This window comes from Colletotrichum acutatum (assembly GCF_030867785.1).
Source record: "Colletotrichum acutatum strain CBS 112980 chromosome Unknown BDZ83scaffold_281, whole genome shotgun sequence".
In the NCBI taxonomy this organism is placed as follows: Eukaryota; Fungi; Ascomycota; class Sordariomycetes; order Glomerellales; family Glomerellaceae; genus Colletotrichum; species Colletotrichum acutatum.
The window spans coordinates 1-21731 of NW_026849275.1; the positions used below are offsets into that span (position 1 = coordinate 1).

At 49.0% G+C, this 21731-nt stretch overlaps 8 protein-coding genes across 8 annotated transcripts; 4 read left to right on the forward strand and 4 right to left on the reverse strand.

The window, feature by feature from the left end:
- Positions 1–1490: 1490 nt before the first annotated feature.
- Positions 1491–4010, forward strand: BDZ83DRAFT_644877 (uncharacterized protein). The gene is made up of 2 exons (XM_060509789.1): positions 1491–2177; positions 2236–4010. The coding sequence occupies exons 1-2, from the start codon at positions 1614–1616 to the stop codon at positions 3892–3894; spliced, it is 2223 nt and encodes a 740-aa protein (XP_060357292.1). The 5' UTR covers positions 1491–1613; the 3' UTR covers positions 3895–4010.
- A 212-nt stretch (positions 4011–4222) lies between these two features.
- Positions 4223–5719, forward strand: BDZ83DRAFT_644878 (uncharacterized protein). The gene has a single exon (XM_060509790.1). It carries the CDS (start codon positions 4342–4344, stop codon positions 5596–5598), a length of 1257 nt encoding a protein of 418 aa, XP_060357293.1. The 5' UTR covers positions 4223–4341; the 3' UTR covers positions 5599–5719.
- Positions 5720–5735: 16 nt separating this feature from the next.
- BDZ83DRAFT_686385 (uncharacterized protein) lies at positions 5736–6761 on the reverse strand (the record flags this gene model as incomplete). The annotated part of the gene is made up of 5 exons (XM_060511262.1): positions 5736–6009; positions 6072–6149; positions 6213–6290; positions 6345–6457; positions 6514–6761. 5 exons carry the CDS (start codon positions 6759–6761, stop codon positions 5849–5851), a joined length of 678 nt encoding a protein of 225 aa, XP_060357294.1. The 3' UTR covers positions 5736–5848.
- Positions 6762–7846: 1085 nt separating this feature from the next.
- On the reverse strand, positions 7847–10940 carry BDZ83DRAFT_595295 (uncharacterized protein; the record flags this gene model as incomplete). The annotated part of the gene is made up of 4 exons (XM_060506781.1): positions 7847–7985; positions 8044–9181; positions 9234–9938; positions 10019–10940. The coding sequence occupies 4 exons, from the start codon at positions 10938–10940 to the stop codon at positions 7847–7849; spliced, it is 2904 nt and encodes a 967-aa protein (XP_060357295.1).
- A 932-nt stretch (positions 10941–11872) lies between these two features.
- On the forward strand, positions 11873–13409 carry BDZ83DRAFT_595291 (major facilitator superfamily transporter; the record flags this gene model as incomplete). Its single annotated transcript, XM_060506780.1, has 4 exons — positions 11873–12047; positions 12119–13036; positions 13104–13151; positions 13219–13409. The coding sequence occupies 4 exons, from the start codon at positions 11873–11875 to the stop codon at positions 13407–13409; spliced, it is 1332 nt and encodes a 443-aa protein (XP_060357296.1).
- Positions 13410–13443: 34 nt separating this feature from the next.
- On the reverse strand, positions 13444–14944 carry BDZ83DRAFT_595290 (uncharacterized protein; the record flags this gene model as incomplete). Its single annotated transcript, XM_060506779.1, has 6 exons — positions 13444–13947; positions 14002–14115; positions 14166–14257; positions 14315–14476; positions 14555–14637; positions 14688–14944. 6 exons carry the CDS (start codon positions 14942–14944, stop codon positions 13444–13446), a joined length of 1212 nt encoding a protein of 403 aa, XP_060357297.1.
- Positions 14945–18005: 3061 nt separating this feature from the next.
- BDZ83DRAFT_595279 (S-adenosyl-L-methionine-dependent methyltransferase) lies at positions 18006–19470 on the forward strand (the record flags this gene model as incomplete). The annotated part of the gene is made up of 4 exons (XM_060506778.1): positions 18006–18206; positions 18270–18402; positions 18472–18595; positions 18648–19470. The coding sequence occupies 4 exons, from the start codon at positions 18006–18008 to the stop codon at positions 19468–19470; spliced, it is 1281 nt and encodes a 426-aa protein (XP_060357298.1).
- Positions 19471–19915: 445 nt separating this feature from the next.
- Positions 19916–21456, reverse strand: BDZ83DRAFT_758889 (uncharacterized protein; the record flags this gene model as incomplete). Its single annotated transcript, XM_060515107.1, has 2 exons — positions 19916–21079; positions 21202–21456. 2 exons carry the CDS (start codon positions 21454–21456, stop codon positions 19916–19918), a joined length of 1419 nt encoding a protein of 472 aa, XP_060357299.1.
- Between the last annotated feature and the right edge of the window lie 275 nt (positions 21457–21731).

Here is a 21731-nt window from a genome sequence, read left to right on the forward strand (position 1 = left end):
AGTGCCAGGGCCTTTGGTTTTTGTTGATTTGTTGTTCAATCAACCTGTCGGTTGTGTGTATCCCGCCAAGGCCAGGTTGATAACATACAAGCAGAAGGAATGCAACCCCTTCAGTCATATTTTGGACCTCGTTCGTCACTTATTTATATTATTATACCGTAGCTAGTCAGGTTCCGGCCACAAGAAAACTTGACTTCAACCTTCAAAAACAGACATGGAATTACTTTGCATCGATCTGTGGCGTTGTTGATCACAAGGATATGCAGCAAGCGCTCGTTGGTTCATCCCGCCGCGAAGCCGGGCGCTTTACCCTGTAGTAGCAGCACTCAAGATGAAAATCAGTTGCCCGGCCGGAGGGCAGGTTGACTGCCTGACCGCACTGGAGTTCTCCTTAGCTAATTAGAGATTGCGTATATCGATGGCCTCAAAGTCCGTAATGTGGAGCATGTTCTCCGGTGAGAGGGAGGCTGTGTACCCTTCCGAGAGACCTTCTGTTTGGTTGTATTACACTCTCGGGCGACTAAAATGCGGCTCAGCATCACAGCCTATATGCACCACAGGAGATGAGATCTCGTCAGGTCATCGCTGGAGAAGTATTCCCCCCTTGGAGTTGACACCGATGAGGGTCCGTGAAACTCGAGGAATGCTCAGTGATTCATTGGAAAAATAGCCCTAAACTTTGGTCTTATCAATAATTTCGAGGTTGCTTGGGCTCATGGACGATCTACAGACGAATTGTTCATTGAAGCTGGCCATGTTTTGCCTCTATTTAGTGCCGTGTAGATCGTATACTACGTCTTCTCGTGAGACGCCCTCCGACTTTTATGGCGGTGGACGGCCGGGACAGAATAGACGTCGATTATCTTGCCATCGAGAACGCCATTAGTACACCGCGATAAAGAGACTTTCCAGATGATATGATCCTAGCGTTAACACCGGAAATAGACTAAGCTTGAAGTCCATCTTGATGATGTAGGCATCCAAAGATTTAAGTTGAGCTGCTTCAGTTCATGCTTCATCACGTAGTACATGGCCGGAATTCCTTTTCTGGACTACTAGTATCAAGGAGAGAGATCACATTTCGCTATACACGAGACATCAAAGAGCATGTAAAGCTTAGAGACGCGGCACGAATCGGACATAACTTGAGATTGTAGGAAGGTGGAAGTTCAAGTGAAGTAGTCTATGGGGATTCAACGTACCTGGTGAGGGGGCTTCCCGCTGTTACCAATCTCATCACACTTACCAATGGTCAAATGGTGCCTAAAAGTATTATCATGAAATGACACCTCGGAAAGGGAATCACCATGCCATGGTTCGGAATTACGACCGGAGCTCCTCTTGGACATCCTGACCAATTCTTCGTCATGACGTTGGCGGCTTTGTGGCTGCGGGCCAGCTTCGGCATATTCGCCCGCTTACGGCCGAACACGCCTGCAATATGTCCGCTTACGTCCGTCTTCAGATGTCAACTTCACCTCAGCACCTCAGCACCTCAGCACCTCAGCACCATGGCGGTCCATCTGGCCCATCCACTGCTCCCCCTTTCACTCCCAGTCTGCTTACAATTTCCGTAGGCCCGAGAAGTTTGACCCGTCATCATCCGTTGAGACATGGAGCGACAAACCCGTCGACGGCGGAGACCCGCTCTGTCATGCCTAGAATGCAGACGCCGAAAGATCAAGTGTGATCGCGACGAGCCATGTGGGCATTGCACTGCATCAAAGCTCCGATGCACCTACCGAGTATTCGGAAGTGAGCCGGCAGCTCGGCCGCCACCGGTGCAACAAGCTGTTCAGCCAATGCAGTCGACTCACATGATATCGCCCCTGTCACAGGCTCCAACCATCGTTCCGGCACATGAGTCTACAAACGATTTCAATGCCATCTCTGAACCTGGACCGGCGCATTCTAGTCGTCGAGAGCACAGTGTTGGCGATGATGTCAGCGAAGATGTCGTCGTATCTGGAAATATAGCTCAAGCTTCAGCTGCCGAGCCCGCTCTCCGAGATCTCCTACACCGCGTCCAGAGATTGGAAGAAGCATCAACTGACACGGCACGACGAAGCCGATCTGAACTACCCCAACAAATGATGGGGAAAGAGACAGATTCACGCGTGGTGCTGAAGAAGTCAAGAGTCTGGCGATGGAGTGATTGGATGGGTGAAGCTTCCGAGGTATGTGCTTTGGCTGTGATGGTGGCTAAGAAGGTGCCCACTGCTGAAATCTGAACAGTTTGACAGATTGTTGGACTGCTACACAAGTTACGTCAAGGCTGCTGCAAACGAGAATCATACTCCATTTCCAGATGCTGAGACTGAGGCCATGGCCATAGAGGCCGGGACTTTACTACGGAACTGTAAAGACCTAGCGAGGAGCATCAAAAGTTGGCGTCCCAGCAGAAGCTTTGGGAACTCCGGAGTCAACCTGGCTGCCCCAACTCGCGAGGTAGCTGATATAATGGTAGATCATTATTTGGATTCATTCGAATCAACCTACCGCATTTTACACAAGCCGACCTTCAAGGCGGAGTATCAGCGATTTTGGGATGATCCAGCTAGCGTCAAGAACGATTCGCGCCTCAAAATACTCCTCGTTATTGCGATTGGGTCAAGTCTACATGATCATGAAGAGATCGAGCCGGGATTTAAACGCCTGGCTCATCAGTGGATTTACGCTGCCCAGGCTTGGCTTTCCGGTCCTTTGGAAAAGGATCGATTGGGTATCAACGGCGTCCAGATTCACTGCTTGACTATCTTGGCACGGCATATATTATCGATTGGAGGCGACCTAGTGTGGATTTCCACGGGGACACTTCTCCACACGGCCATGCAAATTGGTTTGCACCGTGATCCGAGCCACCTGTCGTCAATGTCAACGTTGCAAGCAGAGATCCGAAGAAGGCTCTGGTCGACTATCTTGGAGTTGGTAACCCAGTCATCCCTAGACGCGGCAATGCCTCCTAGGATCTCATTTCATGAGTTTGATACGCAACCGCCTGAAAACATCAACGACGACGAACTAGAAGAGTCGCAAACGGAGCTACGATCACAGCCGAGGAGCACTTACACGGATATGTCGCTACATCTTCAGCTCAGGGACTCTCTCCCGAGCCGGCTTCGAGTTGTTCAGTTGCTCAACGGGATACACCATGAGCTGTCTTACCACGTCGCACTAGAGTTGAGCTCGGAGATTACTCATGCCTGCAGAACCAACATCCACTTCGTGAAGCAGCACGAGCGATCCGGAGTCTCGGTGTTTCACCAAAACTTGCTCGATTTTCTCGTGCGTCGCTTCCTAATTCCCTTGCACTGCCCGTTCGCGAGCCAGGCACAGACAAACCCCCTCTTCCAGTACTCGACGAAAGTGACACTCGACGCCACAATTACGATTCTGTCACCTGTGCCGGATGACAAGTTCTCTCGTCTATTCAGAATCGCGGGAGGCATGTTCCGCGAAGGCTACAGGTACGCACTTGCTACCGTGAGCCACGAGTACATCGCTCAAGCAGAGATGCAGCATCGTGATGGAACGCTGCAACGCAACGTCCAACAGAGAGAATTTCTGAAGAAAACAATGTTGGAGTTGATAGAGATAGCGGCAGAGAGAGTAAGGTACGGAGGCGAGACGAACATCAAAGGTCACATGTTTCTCAGAATGATTGTGGCACAAATAGAAGCCATGGAAATGGGCATCCCAGGAGATTTGGAGATTGCGAAGAGCGCGAAAGAAAGTCTAGAATACTGCCACACCTTGCTTGAGGGTCAAGCAAGCACTGTGACGCCATGCTCGACGGCCGAGGCAGACTTTGGATCCTCTGGACTTGAACACGAACAGGGAGGTTTTGGATTTGATTGGGACTTTGACTTTTTCCTACCCGAAGGAGATTTTTAGAGTTAGTTGGATTCAAAAGTTTTGAAAATCTCCGCAAAATTTGAATGAAAAGTCTATGTCCATATTATAACTTTCTTTGCAGCTACAGTTTAAATAGAGACTGAACGTTCCTGCTACTTGTCACAGCCGTTTGGCAGTCCCCATATCGGACCTTCGCCTTTGACCGAGAGCACCTACAGCTCGATCCATCGGCATTAGCTGACATGTTGTCAAAGAAAGGGCGTTCGCAGTGGTTCGGCCGAGGCGGCCAAAACACGGACATAACAGCTCATGCGTATGAATATGACTCCTCACCATCTTGAATAATTAAACTACTTAAGTGTAATGATGGAACCAACTAAAATGTCTTCTCATATCGATTAAAATACGATACAAGGCATTTGGTTCATTTCTTCGCCCTAGGTACTCTTCACTATCCTGATACTTAATCACGACGTTCAGTCAAACATGCCTTCTCCCTTGAAGATTCTTATTAGCGGCGGTGGGATCGCTGGAGGCTGCCTCGCCTTCTGGCTAGTCAAACTCGGCCATGATGTTACTGTGGTGGAATGGTTCTCTACTCTCCGCGCTACAGGACTTCAAATCGACCTCAGAGGACACGGCATTGAAGTCTTGAAGCGTATGGGTCTCGAAGAGGGATTCCGCGCCAAATCGGTTCCTGAGCAAGGCCTACAGTTTGTCGATAGTTCCGGCCGAAGGCGAGGCCACTTCCCGATGAATCATTCGGGAAGTGGAGCGCAAAACTTCACCTCCGAGTACGAGATCATGAGAGGAGATTTGTGCCGTCTCTTCTACGATGCCACCAAGGGCCGTGCCAAGTACATCTTTGGCACTTCTGTGGAAAACTTTGACCAGAAGAATGGCGGCGTAGACGTACGCTTCAAGGACGGCAAGACGGAACACTTCGACCTGTTGGTCGGTGCCGACGGCCAAGGATCGCGTACGCGCAAAATGATGCTGAAGTCCGAAGCGTCTGACGGCTTTTACCCGCTCAGAGGTATTCACGCTTCTTACTTCACAATCCCCCGACCGATAGAGAAGGGCGAAAAGTACTATTCGACGGCTTATTTCGCGACCAATAGCCGGATTGTAATGACTCGACGACACAGTCCAGAAGCGATCCAGGCGTACACTTTCTTCACTTCTCATGATGAAGAATTCCAGAACGCTCGGCGAACCCACGGAAAGGAAGTCAAGGATGTTGTTGCTAAGGCGTTCAAGGGCGCAGGATGGAAAGTGGATTACTTCCTGGACGCGATGATGGACTCGCAGGACTTTTACTGCGAGCAAATCGGCTTGGTTAAGATTGACCACTGGTCCGAGGGACGTGTCGCTCTGGTCGGGGACGCGGCGTACGGACCATCCTCCATGACGGGCATGGGCACAACTTCGGCGATTGTCGGCGCCTACGTCTTGGCTGGAGAGATCGGTCAGCACTGCGGATCCGAACGCGGCCAAGATGGCATTGAAACGGCTCTACAAGAATACGAAAGAAAGATGCGGCCTTTCATGGATCAAGTGCAAGAAGGTATCACAGATGACGCTTTTGTTTATAAGCTGTGGCCAACGGGTCCAATTGGGATGGCAATCTTGTATTGGATTATTGGAATTGTCTCTTTCTTCCACATGAACCTTGGGAAGTGGGTTTTGAAGGAGAGTGCGGTGAAGTGGAACTTGCCGGACTACAAGGAGCTGCTGCTTTGACAAGGGTTACCTCAAGGTTTAAGAGGTGAGAGGTAGGAACGGGAAACTGGCAGAGCATTCTGTTATGTCTGTACATTATTAGACGAAACGCAGCTCTGAATGAACTTCCATGATCTAACAGAATAGCTGATATGTGACGATATGTACGGGCTTCCAACATGTGAAGAGACTTCAAGACCCTCGTGAAGTATTTACAACATAGATGAATGAATAAAAGGCAGTGTCTGTACATCAAGATTTGCTTGGTCGTTTAGTTGTTGAAGGTATGTGTGTGGATGTTGATAGTATCAACCTTCCAGGTCTTGCCATTGTCGGAAGTGGTAAGCCCAGACGAGTCGGCCTCGGTGAGACCAAGGGTCTTGCCGAAGGTATTATCGGCGGCGTTGAGTATGATGGTCGTACCCGTGTACTCTGTGAATGACAGGATTAGTGAAAAACGAAGCGAATAAATCATCTAGACACGGAGAACTTACTGTGAGCAACAACCGTACCGACGCAAGCATCGTCTTGGCATTCAACGGCCGTACCCCAGCCCTCGGCGTTTCCGGAGCCTTTGCATCGTGAGCATTCATCCTAGTACGTTGAAATTGCTCAAGTCTTTGAGTTTTACTTACTCGTTGAAAGAGTCGAGACCACCTTACCGTTGAGAGCGACGGTCTGATCATACTTGCCGGTGCTGTCGTTGTATTTGTCTATATTATAAATTCAGCTTCAATTCATGATAAAACCCAAATCTGATGACTTACAGTGCATGGTGAGCTTGTCACCGGCAGAAGCAGGAACTTGCGTGCCTCCGAGCTGCTCTCCTTGAAGAGTGCTGGCCCAAGTGCACCACTGACCGACGCTAGCACCGCAGTTCCTATGCAACTTGTCAGCTGGCGACTTTGCCTTCTGCTAAAATGAATAAGTGATTACGCTTTGGGATCGCTGAAGGAGACAGCAAGAGCCTGGATAAGATCACCGCCGCTGGTACCCATGCCGGGCCAAAGAGCAAGACGATCCTTCTGGGGACTCGGCACAGGAGGAAGAACAAGAGTCGTAGTCGCCTCACGGATCCAGGACTGAGTAGGACCGAGGGAGAATGCTGGTCCAAACCCGACTTTATCCTGAGCGCTCACCACATTGGCGGCAGCGAGGAGGATAGCTGCAGCGGCGTTACGCATGTTGACGGTTATCTGGAGCGAGTGACTGAAGGTAGCAAGGGTATGCGATCAAAAAAGATCGAAATCCGGGGTGAAGCAACGACAAGGTTCAATCCAGAGTCTTGGAAATGGAACAACGGACGCAAGAAGCGCCAAGTACTCTTGGCAATGGGCATAGGGTTTATATGGAAGGCTGTTCAACGTTCTAGATTGCTTCGATTCATCCCAGTTGTTGCCCCCTTTACCCGTCCGGCGTGTTTCTGCCGTTTCCAGTCTCTCAATTAACTTGAATCCTCCCCCAAGGGAACCAGTCATAAAACAGCCCAGTGGTGGACAAACAATTTCCGCGATGGGATTTGAAGGCTGCGCCAGGGTCCACGCGATCTGGCCAAATGGTTGAAGGAATAATACAAGCGAGAAACCCATTTTCATTTGGTAACATCGATGGGGTCGACAAGGACAAGGCATCATGCTTACTACCATCAACCTCTTAGGCTCTGCAACCATTACCTTCCCAAAAAAGGGTTGCATTTTCTCGGAGCTATCACTAGCATGGCAAGACGCTCAACCATTGAGCAAGAGTGCAATAAGACCAACAGAGAAGCGTGCAGACGACAGACAAGCCTAGAAGGAAGTCCAGGACTCCAATGTAGACTCGTCGACCGTGACAATGCAAGTGGAGATTCGTATTCATTGAGCCAGTTTTGGATCCCCTTTGAGTGTGAAGAGACAAGATTGGACACCCCCTGTCTGAGGATCGTCCGTTGAACCATTGCTTGGCCCTGCGAGCCGCAACTAGATTGAAATCCCCACATTGTCTTGTTCAGAGTCGCGATTAGTGGTCGGACAGACGGGTTTCGGCACTCGAGTGCCACAGTCCTCGATGTGTTACTGAACTCGTTCGGTTTTTCGAATCCGTAAAATTTCATACTCATCAACGGTTTATGAATAAGGATTTCAGTGACTAAAGTCGGATGCAACGTATTTCACACGACGTCATGAATGCGCTGATGAAGACAGCGAGGGTAGTTTTGGAGTGCCTCGAGTTCAGAGCAGTTGTATTTCAGGCGGAAGCTTTCACGTAGCTTCACACAACTTGCGATTCATCAAGGGATTTGGTGAGGGGCGTTTACTGACCCCCCCGGCAAATTGGTTTGGGGTTCCTGTGACGGCATGCCAATGGTGCGCTTGAAACGGTGTAGCCACTCAAGATTGTCTGCCGAGGTCTGATTCCAAGGGTCGCCGCTAAAACAGTCAGACTTCAAAAGTCCCTTGCAAGAGAAGAAGAGGAAACAAGACTTACTCTTCATAAACAATGAATCGCGCTTGGTGCTGGATTTCATGGTCCGACGGAACGTGACTGTTCGGATTGTTGGGAGACATGGTTGCTGCGATCCAGCGTCGTAGCTCGAGAGCAAGCCACCGGTTGAAATTAGAGTCATTGAAGAACGCGTAGTTTCGTTTGACTGTTGAAAATTGCGGGTGTGCGCTGCGACCATCTGGTCCAGTGCTCCCGGGTCTCTGCCAGTCCGGAGTATTCGAGACCAGAGGAGACACGGGTGAAGCTTGGGCGGCATCGCTTGCTGGAGAAGCGTCCTGGGTAGGAGGGTCTTGTAGTAATGGTGGGAGAACGTCACTTCCTGTGTCCTGCAGCCAAGCGCGTTGATTCGGCATTGCTAGATTCCTCCACAGTCCTCTGTCAAAAGGAACACCTTGGAATTGAAATGGAATCAGGGGCTCAAAGGGTTCATCTGCAGCAGCTCTTCCATTTATGAGATCTCCGAGTCCAACTTGTTGATCTTTCTCAGAAAGTCGTAATGGAGGCAGAACATTTGAGCTTTCGTGTTGAAGGAGACGTGTTCTCAAGCGAAACGCGGTAAGCCAGCCAGTTGATGAGCTGATGAGGTTGACTAGCCAGTTGACAACCAAGTCGGCCGGGGACATTCCCCAACTCTTGCCCAGACGTGTGACGATCTTACAAGCCTCGTTCTGCAGTTCTTGGTTGTTGAGAACATTGGGTCCAAGTAGCCTGTGCTTATCAACAAAGGCATCAAGCTGCGATTCACAAGGACATTCGTCAAACAGACTGCGCTTGCCTTTGATCTGAAGAACAGACATCATGCTTTCGGCTGGCGATCTTATCGGCCCAAATCGAGCCTCTCGAGTAAGGTCTTCTGACGAGGTAATCAAGTCTCGCAGCCACGACTCGGGTTTCGCACCCTTGTCAACTTCCGGTGATGAGACTTCCGATGCAAAAATGATCCGGCAAGCCTCAAATTGTATTTCTCTGTTGTTGGGCAAGTTTCCTGTCCTGTCGAAAAATAGTCGTAGAAAATGGTTCAGTTCCAGCGTGAGCAACTCATAGGCGCTACGTGGCGATTCTGGAGGCACGCCGCTTGCTTGGTAGGGGAACGGCGAAAATCTTTCATATTCGATGAGATCTGGAAGCTGGATTAGTCCGGGCATCCGCGGAACAATTTCGAGTTCTCTTACAAGGTGGAACAGAGTTCTCAACCATGTCTAAAACTGCATCGTTGAAGCCCCAATCTCCTTTCCAACTCGCCATGTCGGAACCCATCTTGAAATGATCCGCGAGATGGTCAGCTCTGACACCCCAAGTATCGAGAGATGCACCGCAGAAGCCGCAACGAGACTCGATTTCTGGAATGGTAATTTTCCAGAGTTTAGCCGACCAGTCGAGAAGGCCAGCATTATGTACCAAACGCAAGTGCTGTTTTAAGTGGTCCTTTCTGTTGAACGTTCGTTCTTGACAAGATGAGGGATTGTGGCTGTCGATGTGCGATTGAGTAGGCTCAGCTTCTCCACAGAAGACACAACATGTTTGGCCTGTGTCAGGATTGACGGCCCGAGGCCCTTTGGGCGAGCAAACCCATCTTTCGAGGGGCATATGGAGAGACTTTTCGTGTCGTTGCCAGTCGTGTTTTGTTCTAAATGTCTCTGTACAGAATGTGCACTGGTACTGGTTCCGAGGATGTGCAAGAGAAGTTCGCTTCGGACGTCTACGTTGCCGCGCTCGACTACGAACAGCGGGACGCGGAAGGGAAGCAGAGTCTTTGGAAGCATGGGAGAAGGCAGAAGCAAATGAGCCGCCACTTGAGGTTCCAGCGCTACTGGCTGACGACGTGTGATAAAGGGACCGTGCTGGCTCATCGGTGAAGCTAGCATTGAAGCTGTCGTCTGCGGCTACAAGGGATCAGCTTTGAGATATCCCCCAGAATTTTGATACTCACACAATGAAGAGCCGCTTATGGAATTACAAAACTTACCTGATGATCCTGCGTGAGTAGATGCTACGGCACGTGCAATGTCGCCAACAGTAGCAGGCTCGTGTTCTGGAGGAGAGTCGACCCATCTCTCGAGCGGGTTCAACCCCTGATAGTGTGGGCTGCTTCTAGGAGCTGGTGTTCCTGGCCTCGCGGGGACATCGATAGGTCTTGTCACAGTACCGGAGTTTCCCGAGTATGGTGACGTAGATCGATGACGGCCTTGTACTTTTCCGCGACGACGAGCGTTGATTAACCAGTTAGTGATTTGAATCTTACTGAGGCCTGTTTGGTGCTGGAGGATTTTCTTTTGTTCATCGTTTGGATATGGATGGTGGCTGTGGGAGGAGAGCCATTGTCTCAAAATCCGAGTTGAGTCACGAGAGAATCTCGTGCCAATCTTGGGTGGAGGAGGAGTCGATGTAGTGGAGACGTTCAGGGGCTCGAACGAGCCGCTTGATCTCTTTGAAGTCTCTGGTGTCGGGAGGTGCTGACCATTGGTTGTAACAGTCCGGCTGTCGTTCATGAGGTTGTTGAAAACATCCCCAGTGAAGTTTGGCGTGGTACGTAAGAAAGTACAGTTGCATCCGAGAGACACGCAAGATATACAGCGGTCTTGAGGTTGGGATTGTTGTGGGAGCTGGCATTGATAGCCCCATGCAGTGCAGTTGGCACAAGATGTCGAGGGCGTCGTCCATCCGCTTTCGAGATTATCGCTGATGTAGTCAAGGGCTCCGTCGAAAACGAACGGAGAGCTTTCACCGCTAAATTGTTCAACGGGCGTGAAACATAGAGCTTCGTCGACGGCGAGGTCCTCGATGGCGAAATTGGCCCCGGGCTCCTGTGGCAGGGAGATTTCGGCGAGGTTAACGAATTGGTCCACAGTCGAAGAAGTAGCTTCATCCGAGTTGTCCATCCTGTCGAGTCTCAATTCCACTACCGTAGCCACTGTAATAATCCCCCGGCCTAAATCTGGGGAAGCAGTAAGACTTGTCAAGGGTGTCAAAGCCCCTGTTAAAGATCGCGCTGATAGGGCGTGATTGAATCGATAAGGCGTATCAAGATATGAAGAAATAATGTCCAAAGTGAATTGCGTATTGGTATTCCCTCAGGGGAGTCATTCGACTTGGACTTTGTTTTGCTCAAGAGTGGAAGAGTCGTCGGAAGTCTATCCGCGCTTTCATGCGCCGGAATGACACGGGATCCACCAAAGCGCTCTCCATGATTGGCCCGACGTTGGATGTGTCAAGTGCGCCTTACACTAGAATCGCGATGGCCGGACCCATCGACTAATGGCAAGCTTGTTCAACGTGAAGTCTAGGTCCGAACCCGGACCCCAGGCCTTCGCGTGCGGTTGACCTCAACTGATGTGCATGTGGTTACTGAAAGTAAGTCGAGTCACTTCAACTCGCAGATACGTTGACGACTACCACATGGGGTTTATAGCTTCGCCTTCTCTGTCATCTCATGAAATGATGTTAGCACGATCTCGAGAGTCACTGACGGGCCTCAAAAATACAAATAATCGAAAGTAGACAGATCGAGAAGCAAGAAAAAGTCTCCGTAGTGGGTCACTTAGACCGGCATGCTTCTGGACCCTTACGCGAAGTCTTTGTCTTCGCCTCTCGCAGGATGTTAGGCGCGCCTGACGCACAACGAATTCTTTTGCGCGCGCTCATGGGTAAAAATTATTACAATCCGTATCAGCTTTATAAGTATTTTGGTGAAAAGCCCTGATTCTCACCACTTAACAACGGACTTGTCAAAAACACAGGTACTCAACTACTTCATGACGACAATCCTACCTCAGTCGAGTTACTTCTTTGTCAACTTTCTCAGCCCATCAACATGGGGGAACGGGAGTCTTCTGGCCCAACATTGGCGATTACACCGATACAAATTGACCCAGAAACCGAAACCAACGATTTGCTCAACGTCAACAATGATGCTGCTAGTGATGAGACAGAAATACTGCGATGGTCTTGTGTTGGTGCAGCTGGCTTATTCTTGATGTGCTCATACGGTAAGTTCAACACCAGAGGATGGCCGTACCCATTTTCACCCATGGATTGGACCGGACTGATGGGTAATTAGGCTTTTCCCAATCGATTGGGACAGTACAATCTTTTCTTCAACTAAATCAGTTGAGCAACTATTCTGCACAAGACATCGGATGGATCACGGGCTTGGACACAGCTCTTTCGCTGTTGTGTGGCTTTCAGGTCGGTCCTTTGATGGATCGCTATGGTCCTAGGCTTCTGGCGCCAGTTGCAGTTGGGCTCACCGTCGCAAAATTCTTCCTTCTATCCGAGTGTAAAAATTACTGGCAGACTTTTCTCTGCTTGGGTGTTCTGGGAGGTATTGCCTCCGCAGTAGCCTCGACTGTCGCAATATCAGCAGTAGGCAAGCTGTTCATCCGCCGTCGAGGCCTTGCGATGGGCGCAGCGATGGCTGGAGCTTCTTTGGGTGGTATAACCTTTCCACTAGTCCTCCGCAGGGCTTTCCCGGCTTTGGGCTGGTCATGGTCTAACCGGGTCATGGGCTTCGTGATTCTAGGTCTCATGACCATTGGCATGGTTTTGCTTTTGCCCTTTCCAAAACTGATCCTACCCTCAGCGGTGTCGTCGAAGAAGAAATCAGCAGCACTCAACTTTGACGCTTTCCGGTCGGGACCTTTCGTCTTCATCACGCTTGGGTTCTTCTTGTACGAGTTTTCCATCACTGGCGTGGGCGTGCTGTTGCCAACTTTCGCGGTCAAGGCTGGCTTTCCGTCTGCGATGGGTTACACCTTGGTCTCAATTCTCAACGGATGTTCATGCATAGGCCGCCTACTCCCTGGACTTGCGGGTGACTATGTAGGCCACTTCGACGTCATACTCTTCATGACTTGTCTGTCATTGATCTTTACTGGAGGCCTGTTCGTCCCGTTCGGAGGCCAATCGGCCGGAATTCTCTACGCATTTGCTGGTTTATGGGGATTTTGCACTGGCTCGTTCCTGTCAATCCTTCCTGGTAAGCAATTTCTTAGCATGCTATATTTCGAGATTTCATTTTGAAACTAACAAGAGTTTGCAATAAGTGTGTGTGGGCAAAACGTGCGATCCCAAAGATTACGGAAGATACTACGGTAAGTTGATGCACCAAGTCACACCAGCCCCAATTTACCTATGGTTGTCTGACTGACGTAACTTCAGGTACAATGACATTCTTTGTTAGTTTCAGTGCGCTCACGGCAATTCCAGCAGGAGGATCTCTGTTGGAAAAGGTGGGCTCAGTTGGAGCGTCGAGTTTGTATCTTTCAACGGTTGCTCTGGGCGGCTCGAGCTTCTACATAGCCCGCTCCTTGTTGATTAGAAAATTCCTCGTTTTCAGATCAAATATCTAGATCTTCAATCCTCAGTTCAACATACCAATTTCCATTACAACTCTCCTCTCTTGCTGACCATTTTCCTTGTCTCGGCCCTGGGGAGATCGGACACAGTGGTAATCTCGAGACTGTGCCGATCTTCTCTCGAGACAAATTCTATTGCTCCTAGGTCTGGCCCAAAGTCTCTGAATGGAGCTAATATGTAAACTTCCTCCGCCGCAACCGCTAACTTTTCTGAGCTGTTCTTCGCAACTGAGGTTGCTGCATTTCGTGTTCCAAGAGTCGCATTTGTAACATGAGTAAACCCTAGCTGTGTAAGACTGTATGGATCTTTTGGCTTCTTTTTGTCGTTGTTATGGTTGCTGGAAATCCCATCACTCAACTCTATACCATCCGAGCCCTGACTTGATTTCGGTGTGAACTTGTACTTGTGATAGAATTGAGCCCATACTCTCCGCTTGAAAAGAGGCACCACCATGGGGGCCTGCCCAACGAAAATGGCAATGAAGTCCTCACGAATTGACCACATTGCCCCTGGGCCAAATCCGCCTGTAGGCTTGATACATAATCAGCGACTCTTCGGAATCCAATAGGGAGTGGGATGTCTTACGTGAAAAATGAGAACCACACGGATTGTCGCAGCAACCATGATGAAAACTCCCAAGCTGAAAAGGAAATACACTCCGATTCTGCGCCATATCGAGGCTCTGACGAGACTAATCACCTAATCGATAATTAATTGACCGTTCGCAGGTTTGACCGAGGGATACTTACGGGTATAGGAATGGCAATTATGCATAGATCTGTGATGACGTTCATCACGAAGATGCTGTAGAAGTAAACTTTGTTTTGTGGCACACAATTCTCTTTTCAGATCGTGTAAGCTAATGCTTTCTAATTGGATTCCACTCAAGCTTACGTACCTCCTGGATCTGGGCGAATTTGCCACATGAGATAGAGAGGTCGACATGTCAGGGCAATGATCAGAGCCATCGCAACCGCTGTGGCACCAACTAGACCCATGACAGGGAATATGAACTTGTCTACCCACTGTCCCGCAACCAACCTTCGATAGAAAAACAACACTATCATGTATTAGATATGTTGCGGCATGAAGGCAGGTTTAAGCACGAAGAAGGCCTCGAAAACAGCATGCCACGTACTGTTGAACTTCAATGACCACACTACTGTCGCATAGATAATCATGCCCGCGACGAAATTCTTCGAGCCGTACTCCCACTGATAGCTGCTTTCAGTCAGATTTTGTTTAGAATAAAAGGTTTCCTTCGCACACACAATTCTGATTCTGGCAATGCCGTGCGCTGTTCCGCGGTCAGGAGCGAGGTGTGTTTGCCTTGGGCAATCAGCGCGAAGAGCGTTGCCATCACGCATACAGAAGTGTAGAGGGACTGCCATGGTGTAAGTCGGAATTGGATCCATCCCAGTGACTGGAAGATAAGATATACCCATGTGAAGAAGATGATGTAATCGTCAGGTCGGGATCCAGACACGCCCACCTGCTTCGTGCGGCAAAACACCCTCGCCGCAATCATTAAGGTCGCAACGGCATACAAAGTCCATATTTCCAACAGAGCCGGGTTGATCTCCATGATGTGTCCGATGTGCGAGCCAGCTGCTCTGTCGGCTGTCTATTTCGTTATCATCGAAGCTGGCCCAGGGTTCCGATTTTTGTTGACTAAGGTGAGCACATGGAACTCTTGTGTGAGTAAGGTAGGTAGCAGCTTGGACTTTTATTTGGATCTGGGGAAGAGTTCAATCCTGGAAGACACCAGATTGAAACTTCTTTAATTCAACGGTATCCTAGCGAGGGCTTGTCACCTTGATCCAGACCAGCTAGGTTCGAGCACGTGGAAGCAAAATTCACCCACTTCAGTGGCCCCTGTGGTTTTCCACGATGTAAACTGACTTCCCCATGAAAATTACCCGAATCATATCTATGCCAAGCAGAAATTTGCTCAGACAGTTACCCCGACAAGGCAATGTTTGGAGATACGCGGAAACAGGCTTGTACGGTATGGTATTATTCGCGGCTCCCCATATCTGCTTGGAGTGATAGCTCCACAACCAAAAGTCAGGGCAATAGAATTGTCTGCCTATGTCAATTGGATGGTTGTCTCACTCAGTGGTGGCGATGGGCAGCTCTTGCACCAGATATTTCAGCGACAAAAGCTGCGAACGAATGGTTGGCATTCCTAGGGCTTAGGACAATCTATTGACTGCTTTGGGGTAGTTCCAGAAGTTAACATCATTCGATTCCGCCTTGCACAGGCTGCGGGATAGAACTCTCAATTCCAAGGTTGTGACATGCTAGTCAGTCCACAGCACGTGGTAGATTGGTACACGAACGCACTGTAGACTTCTTCGACCTGGCAATACCTCGATGTTGATCAAGGTAATAGAGCGTTATCCCTAGCCATCTTCTCGGTTCCGCGAGTCTATAAAGCCCTGCGTGTACCACGTCCAGATTGCCGGTATGCCGCATGCCGAAACTTCCCCAGATTGCCCCAACTCCTTCAAACTCACTTTCCTCGTGCCGACGGAGAGCAACTGAGGAGCGATAACACTGAGTCATTGGGTTGCAGCGCCTGTGACATGGCGCGCGACAAGTGAAGTTCATCTGAAGCTATTCCTCTCATAAATATGTGAGCTCGAGGCGTTCGAAGTTTAGAGTTCAACGAAGCTTTGTGGAACGCGAATCCAGCAGGGACGTGAACACGCGGTAACCTTGATTATCAAGACCTCCCATATGGTAACCGGTAAACCGGGTCCTGGATCGCAGTCTGGTATCTCTTCACCAGGGCTCTGAACTCGAATATCAGCAGCAATCCTTATGATAAAATTACGAAATCTATCTCAGGCTACCCCACCGTAACGACGGTTCCGAATCCATGCTGTGGCAAATAGCATCTCATCGTGGGTGAGTTTCTGGTCTGATTCCATACACCACTGTTCTTCTTCCCCAGTCTTGTTCAAACCTTTTGGAACATTGCATGTGATGAACTTTCGCCCTACAACTAGCAGTGGCTGTCAGCTCCTTATAATAGGAAAGTGCAAATCAAAACGACCGCAATAATCACATGCCTTCTGGTCCACCTTCACTGTCCGAGTCTTGTTACTTAAGCCATGTATTTAATGCCTTATTTTTGGGAGCTTTATATCTGGGAATGAGAGAACTGGAAAAAGTCGAAGTTATGTATAGGGGCGACGATGTTGCTAGTATTAACAAATCAATTTAAGAAGTTACTCTCTACTTTAAACGAATGGACGGAGATTCCTTAGCTCGCCTTTTTCATGGATACCATGCTTGTCGAGGATGCGCTTTGAGGAATATAGTCATTAAGAATAACAATATTAGTGTTGACAACCAAATTCAAGCGTATATGCTTGATAGATATCTCCAGATGCTTTAGGTGTGGTATTCGGATGTGGATTTATATAATTTTCCTTTCAACCTACCAGAGATACAGAGGCGCGGGCGTAGAACGAAGTTATTTTCCCTGAAGATTCAAAAACCTCGCTAACTCGCATAGAAACGTCCAGACCATGATGGGGGTATGGCACATTGTCAAGGTCATCTTCCCCATGTAACAGGGAGCGTGAACTGCGAAATGGTGCGAGGTTACCGATGGAACCTTCTGCAATCAGATGACATCACTTTTCCCGCGCGGTCGGCGCACGTCGCGGCCTCAACGACTGCTGGATTATCCCTGCATTCATTTGACCTAAGATCTAAGTTTTGATCTGATATTGCGAACGCTGGATGTGCTTTCGTTAAGGAAGCAAGAGCCATTGGTATCATCTCCAATTTACGTGCGATCAGCTTGGCTTTGTCCGTATGCATTATTAATACATAACAAAATGAAGCCCTTGCCTCGGGTCGTCCCTCTGTAATTGCGCTGATCGTTTGGTTCGGAAGGTCTTCATATTCATGTGAAAGATCACGAACTAGCTGCTTTTGCGCTTGATATCTAGCTAATGCTGGGTCACATATCATCAGACAGTTTGAGTTTCTTAAGACGAGAGTCTGTGCGACATCTCTTCTCGTGATTTGGTTGGCAGCTCTGCGCTCGCCCATACCACACATCTGAACAAAGTTGCCGAGCGAAACAACGCATTCGAAGTCCCGGCCATTTTAAGGTAAGCTCAGCGTGCCGGTCAATTTCCCGATAGCAATGAAGCATTCTGATTGCTCGATGTCGTTAAGGGGTCGAGCAGACCAGAAATTGTTTCCTGGACGGACTTCCGGATGTAGCGGTGCAAGCATGACTGGACTCGGAAAACTAGTAGTCTCTTGGCTGAAGTTCGGCCCAGGCTTGAAAGCGAAGGCGCGCGAAGGCTTATCTCTTCCGCTTGAAGTAGCGCGGTCGTGTGAAAATCTCCGTCGCCGGTTTTTGATGGTGTGGGATGGTTGAGGGAGTTTGGGCCGTGGCCAGTAGGGTGCTAATAATTGTATTACAGGTTTGCCGTATACATCCATTTGTTCATTCTTTTCACAAACCAAAGATGAATCCTGGCATCTATAAAATTTGATCCAACTGATTCATTAGCAAATTTGCCCGTTTCACGCTCGTAAGAAAGATCAAACCAGACATTATGGCTTCCGGAGTGAAAGGAACCAACGGCATGAACGTCGGATCGAATTACGGCCAAGACTACCTGCGAGCGGTAAGGGGTATCACAGCATCTTCTTTTCCGACAGAGGAGGATCGCATGAAGGCCCTTTTAGCAACATATGAAGTTCTTTCTAAGCTGGAAACCCCCTGGGATACATATGTCAGAATTCACTTAAATCAGGTGCGGCCCAAGAAACACGCAGAGCAGATTTCTATGTATCATAAGGTGCTGACCATTTCTTAGTCGGCCGTCACCGCGGGGATCAAAATCATCAAAGACTTGAATTTGATGATGAAGTGGAAAGAACAAGGATTTGTCCCGATGACGAGTATTCAACTCGCAGGCCTTGTAGGGAGCTGTGATCCTCAGCTTCTTCGTAAGTCTGATTGGTATCATGCTTGAACCTTAGCGGCATCTTCGGACACTACTGACAAATGGTTTGTAGACAGGTTTCTCCGTAGCCTAGCTGCGAATGGTCTTATGGAACAAGTTCCCATAGAAAAGTTCAAGCCGAACCAGTTCTGCATGGAACTAGCAAAACCAGATTTCCACACTCTCACCAACTTCTAGTGAGTAGCGCAACCAAGTGGAAGTGATTTTGCATACTTATAAGCCCCGCAGTTATGTGACAGGCCACCGTGCATATGGGACTTTGCCCGATCATCTGGCAGAAAAAGGGTATAAGGATCCCTCTGATCCTGCGGACACAATCCTTCGGAAATCTACTGGGCACAACGGAGATCTGTGGTCGTTTCTGAGCGAGAATCCGAAAATAGGTGAGATGTTCAATATCGTACAGAAGGCGTCCACGAACAAAGAGCCACCATGGATGGATATGTACCCTCATCGCAACTTGGTCGATGGATCAGATCCGAGTCTTCCGCTTCTCGTCGATATTGGTGGCGGCATTGGGCATGATCTCTCACGGTTTTACAAAGCCTACCCCAACGAAGGCTCAAGATTATACCTCGAGGATCTTCAATCGGTTATTAGTGACGCGAAGAATAAAGCGCTCCTTCCCGACACGGTAAAGCAGGTGGAATACAGCTTTTTCGAGCCACAACCGGTGAAACGTTCGTTGTACGAATCGCTGTGTACAAATTCGGCGCTGACTTGTGATACAGACGCTCGTGCATATTACATGCACCATATAATTCATGATTGGCCCGATCACTCGGCCCTGAAGATACTAGAGATGCAGAAAGGCGCCATGAAACCTGGCTACAGCAGGTTACTCATTCACGACCAGGTTCTAGACGACGGTAAGAGCCAACTAAATACCACAGCATTTGATATCGCCATGATGGTGTATCTATCTGGGAAAGAACGCACTGAAAAGCAGTGGTTGGCTTTGCTTGACTCAGCCGGTCTCAGAGTCATCAAGTTTTGGAGGAAGCCACCAGACTACTTCAGTGTTATTGAAGTTGAGATTCCAACTTCCTAGGCGTGGTCAGGCTCTTTGTTCCAAAACGTACAAATGGCCAACGCGTATAATCAAGTGAGATTGAACAGCATTTGACACAAGCTACATGATCATGGGCTGTGGTGGTTTTGTCAATAAGGATATACTACGGCGGCAGTTCGATTACACTTTACAATAAAATGCAATGATTCAACTACACCAGGATATAAGTGCTTTGTCTTCATGTCTAAAAGAAATGAACCCCTGAGCAAGTGTCACGACACTAGATCATTCTGTCGATTTGCGTCGTTTGGGACCAAACTTTGCATCGAGCCTGACACTGACAAAGCTTTACAATCACTGTCCAGATGGCATTGGGTATACAAGTTCAATGGCAAGTGGGTTGAAAGTCTCAGATAATCAAGAGAGAGTCGCTTTTGATTTTTAATGTTTGGAACTGGAAACAATTCTTAACTGTAGTCTCGACTTAGAGGTTCTTCAGCTCAACAACCTCGTCTCTGTGTACTCGCAGGCCATAAATACTCTCAGGTCCACCTATGAACTTATCCCCAAACGCTTTAAAACCATCATCCCGCCTACAATATGTTTCGATAACTGTTTGAATAGGCTTAAAAGGATAAGGAACCATGATGCCCTGCCCATGGTCCTTTCCATCCAAGAACATTAGCTCCAACTCCTCTGTTCCGCTCCATTCGTACTCTTTCCACGATTCTATATCATCCATCGTCCAATTCACGTCTCCTGAATAGACATAACTTGCTACTGCTCTTGGGTTAGTTACGCAGTCTTCTCCTCCCAGCACAACAGTGCTGCGCATTCCGGCTTGAATGCCATTGCCGAATATCGCAATTTCTTCTGGGGAGCCAGACGCATAGTAGCCAGCCTCAACATTCCGCAGGCTTGGAGTGAGCATTTCGCGCCACATAAGAGATTCCCTCCAGCAGAGCCTCCGAGCAAGTGTGTATGCTGTCCCGGCATCGGTTGCACTCGCCCACCATATCTCCCATTCGTTGCCGTGTCCCGTTCTTCCACGGGTCGATGGTCTAGGCTCCCTGCGAGTAAAGTTGAAAGCGACATCAGGGAGATGAAGGAGTAACGATACTGGGTCAATCAAGATTGAGGCCGCAACCCGCGGGGCAAAATCGGCTCTTTGTAGTAGTTGACCCATCAATAATGTTCCGTAGCTGTTACCGATAAGGACAAAATCATCCCATGCTCCTCTTTCTCCGACTCCAGGCGCTGGTTGCGAAGCTCGCTGCTGCGCCACACACTTTGCAATCATCTCACAGAGTTCGGGTGTTGATGGCAATGGCCACGTGGTGACACGAGAAGAAATTGGCAGCATCTCGACTGCTAGAATTCCGACGTCCTTGGGGATTGTGTTGAGCCAAAACATGTAAGGAATCAAGCCGATACCCAGGCCATGGATAAATACGACAGGACGTTGCGTTGCTGACTTGTGAGGTCGATACCAGTAGGACATTTTGCTCGCCGCGGACTGTTTGAAGGGGAAGAGGTTGATGAATCGAACCGGGAAGACCTTGAAGAAGGTTGAGAATGACTGCTTGTAGTAGCGATAGCCTTGGGTAAGAAGATATAAGGCCATCAAGTTGTCCAGAAGTCCAATGACCTAGGAAAGGATTTCGTTAGCGAAAGTACATCGATTAGTCAAAGGGTGAAGAGAATAAAATTGTGTTAAAGCCGCATGTATCGCTGCTAGTTTTAGGGAAACAACAGATGCAAGCAACTCACCATGTAATAAAGCAAGCTTCGGTGTTGAATAATGACAGGGTCGAAGGCGAGTTTCAGGGCTTCAGCATTTCCTCTTCCCGGGCGTAATTTGATCCCAAACTTTTCTTCAGTATCGTCGACATACCCTTCGAGTTCGCCTTCAACTTCCTTGGTAGGGCGACCAGCTGTGTTGTCCTGTTCGAACAAGGCCCATAGTAGCCAATCTTTTAGGTTTTCGCGGCGTATGTCCTCCATATGTGCATTGAGCATCCACATGTTGTTGTTGTTGTTGTTGTATTTAACGCCGTGGCGGCCGGGCTAGAGCCCTTACCGCAGACCTCCCGAAGGGTATATGGCGTGGAGGGCCGTGAGCCAAGGCTACCTACTCTACAGTACGTCGTCTCTTTACATCGTCCTCCAAATCATGCCTTGTGGCCACTACGCGTTCTGTCTGTCCCCGGTTCCCGCTGGTGCCCCAGTTTCATTCTTTCCCAAATCGTCCCTTGGAATCGGGAGGTTCTTTGTAGTCCGCACTCACATCTACCTAGGTG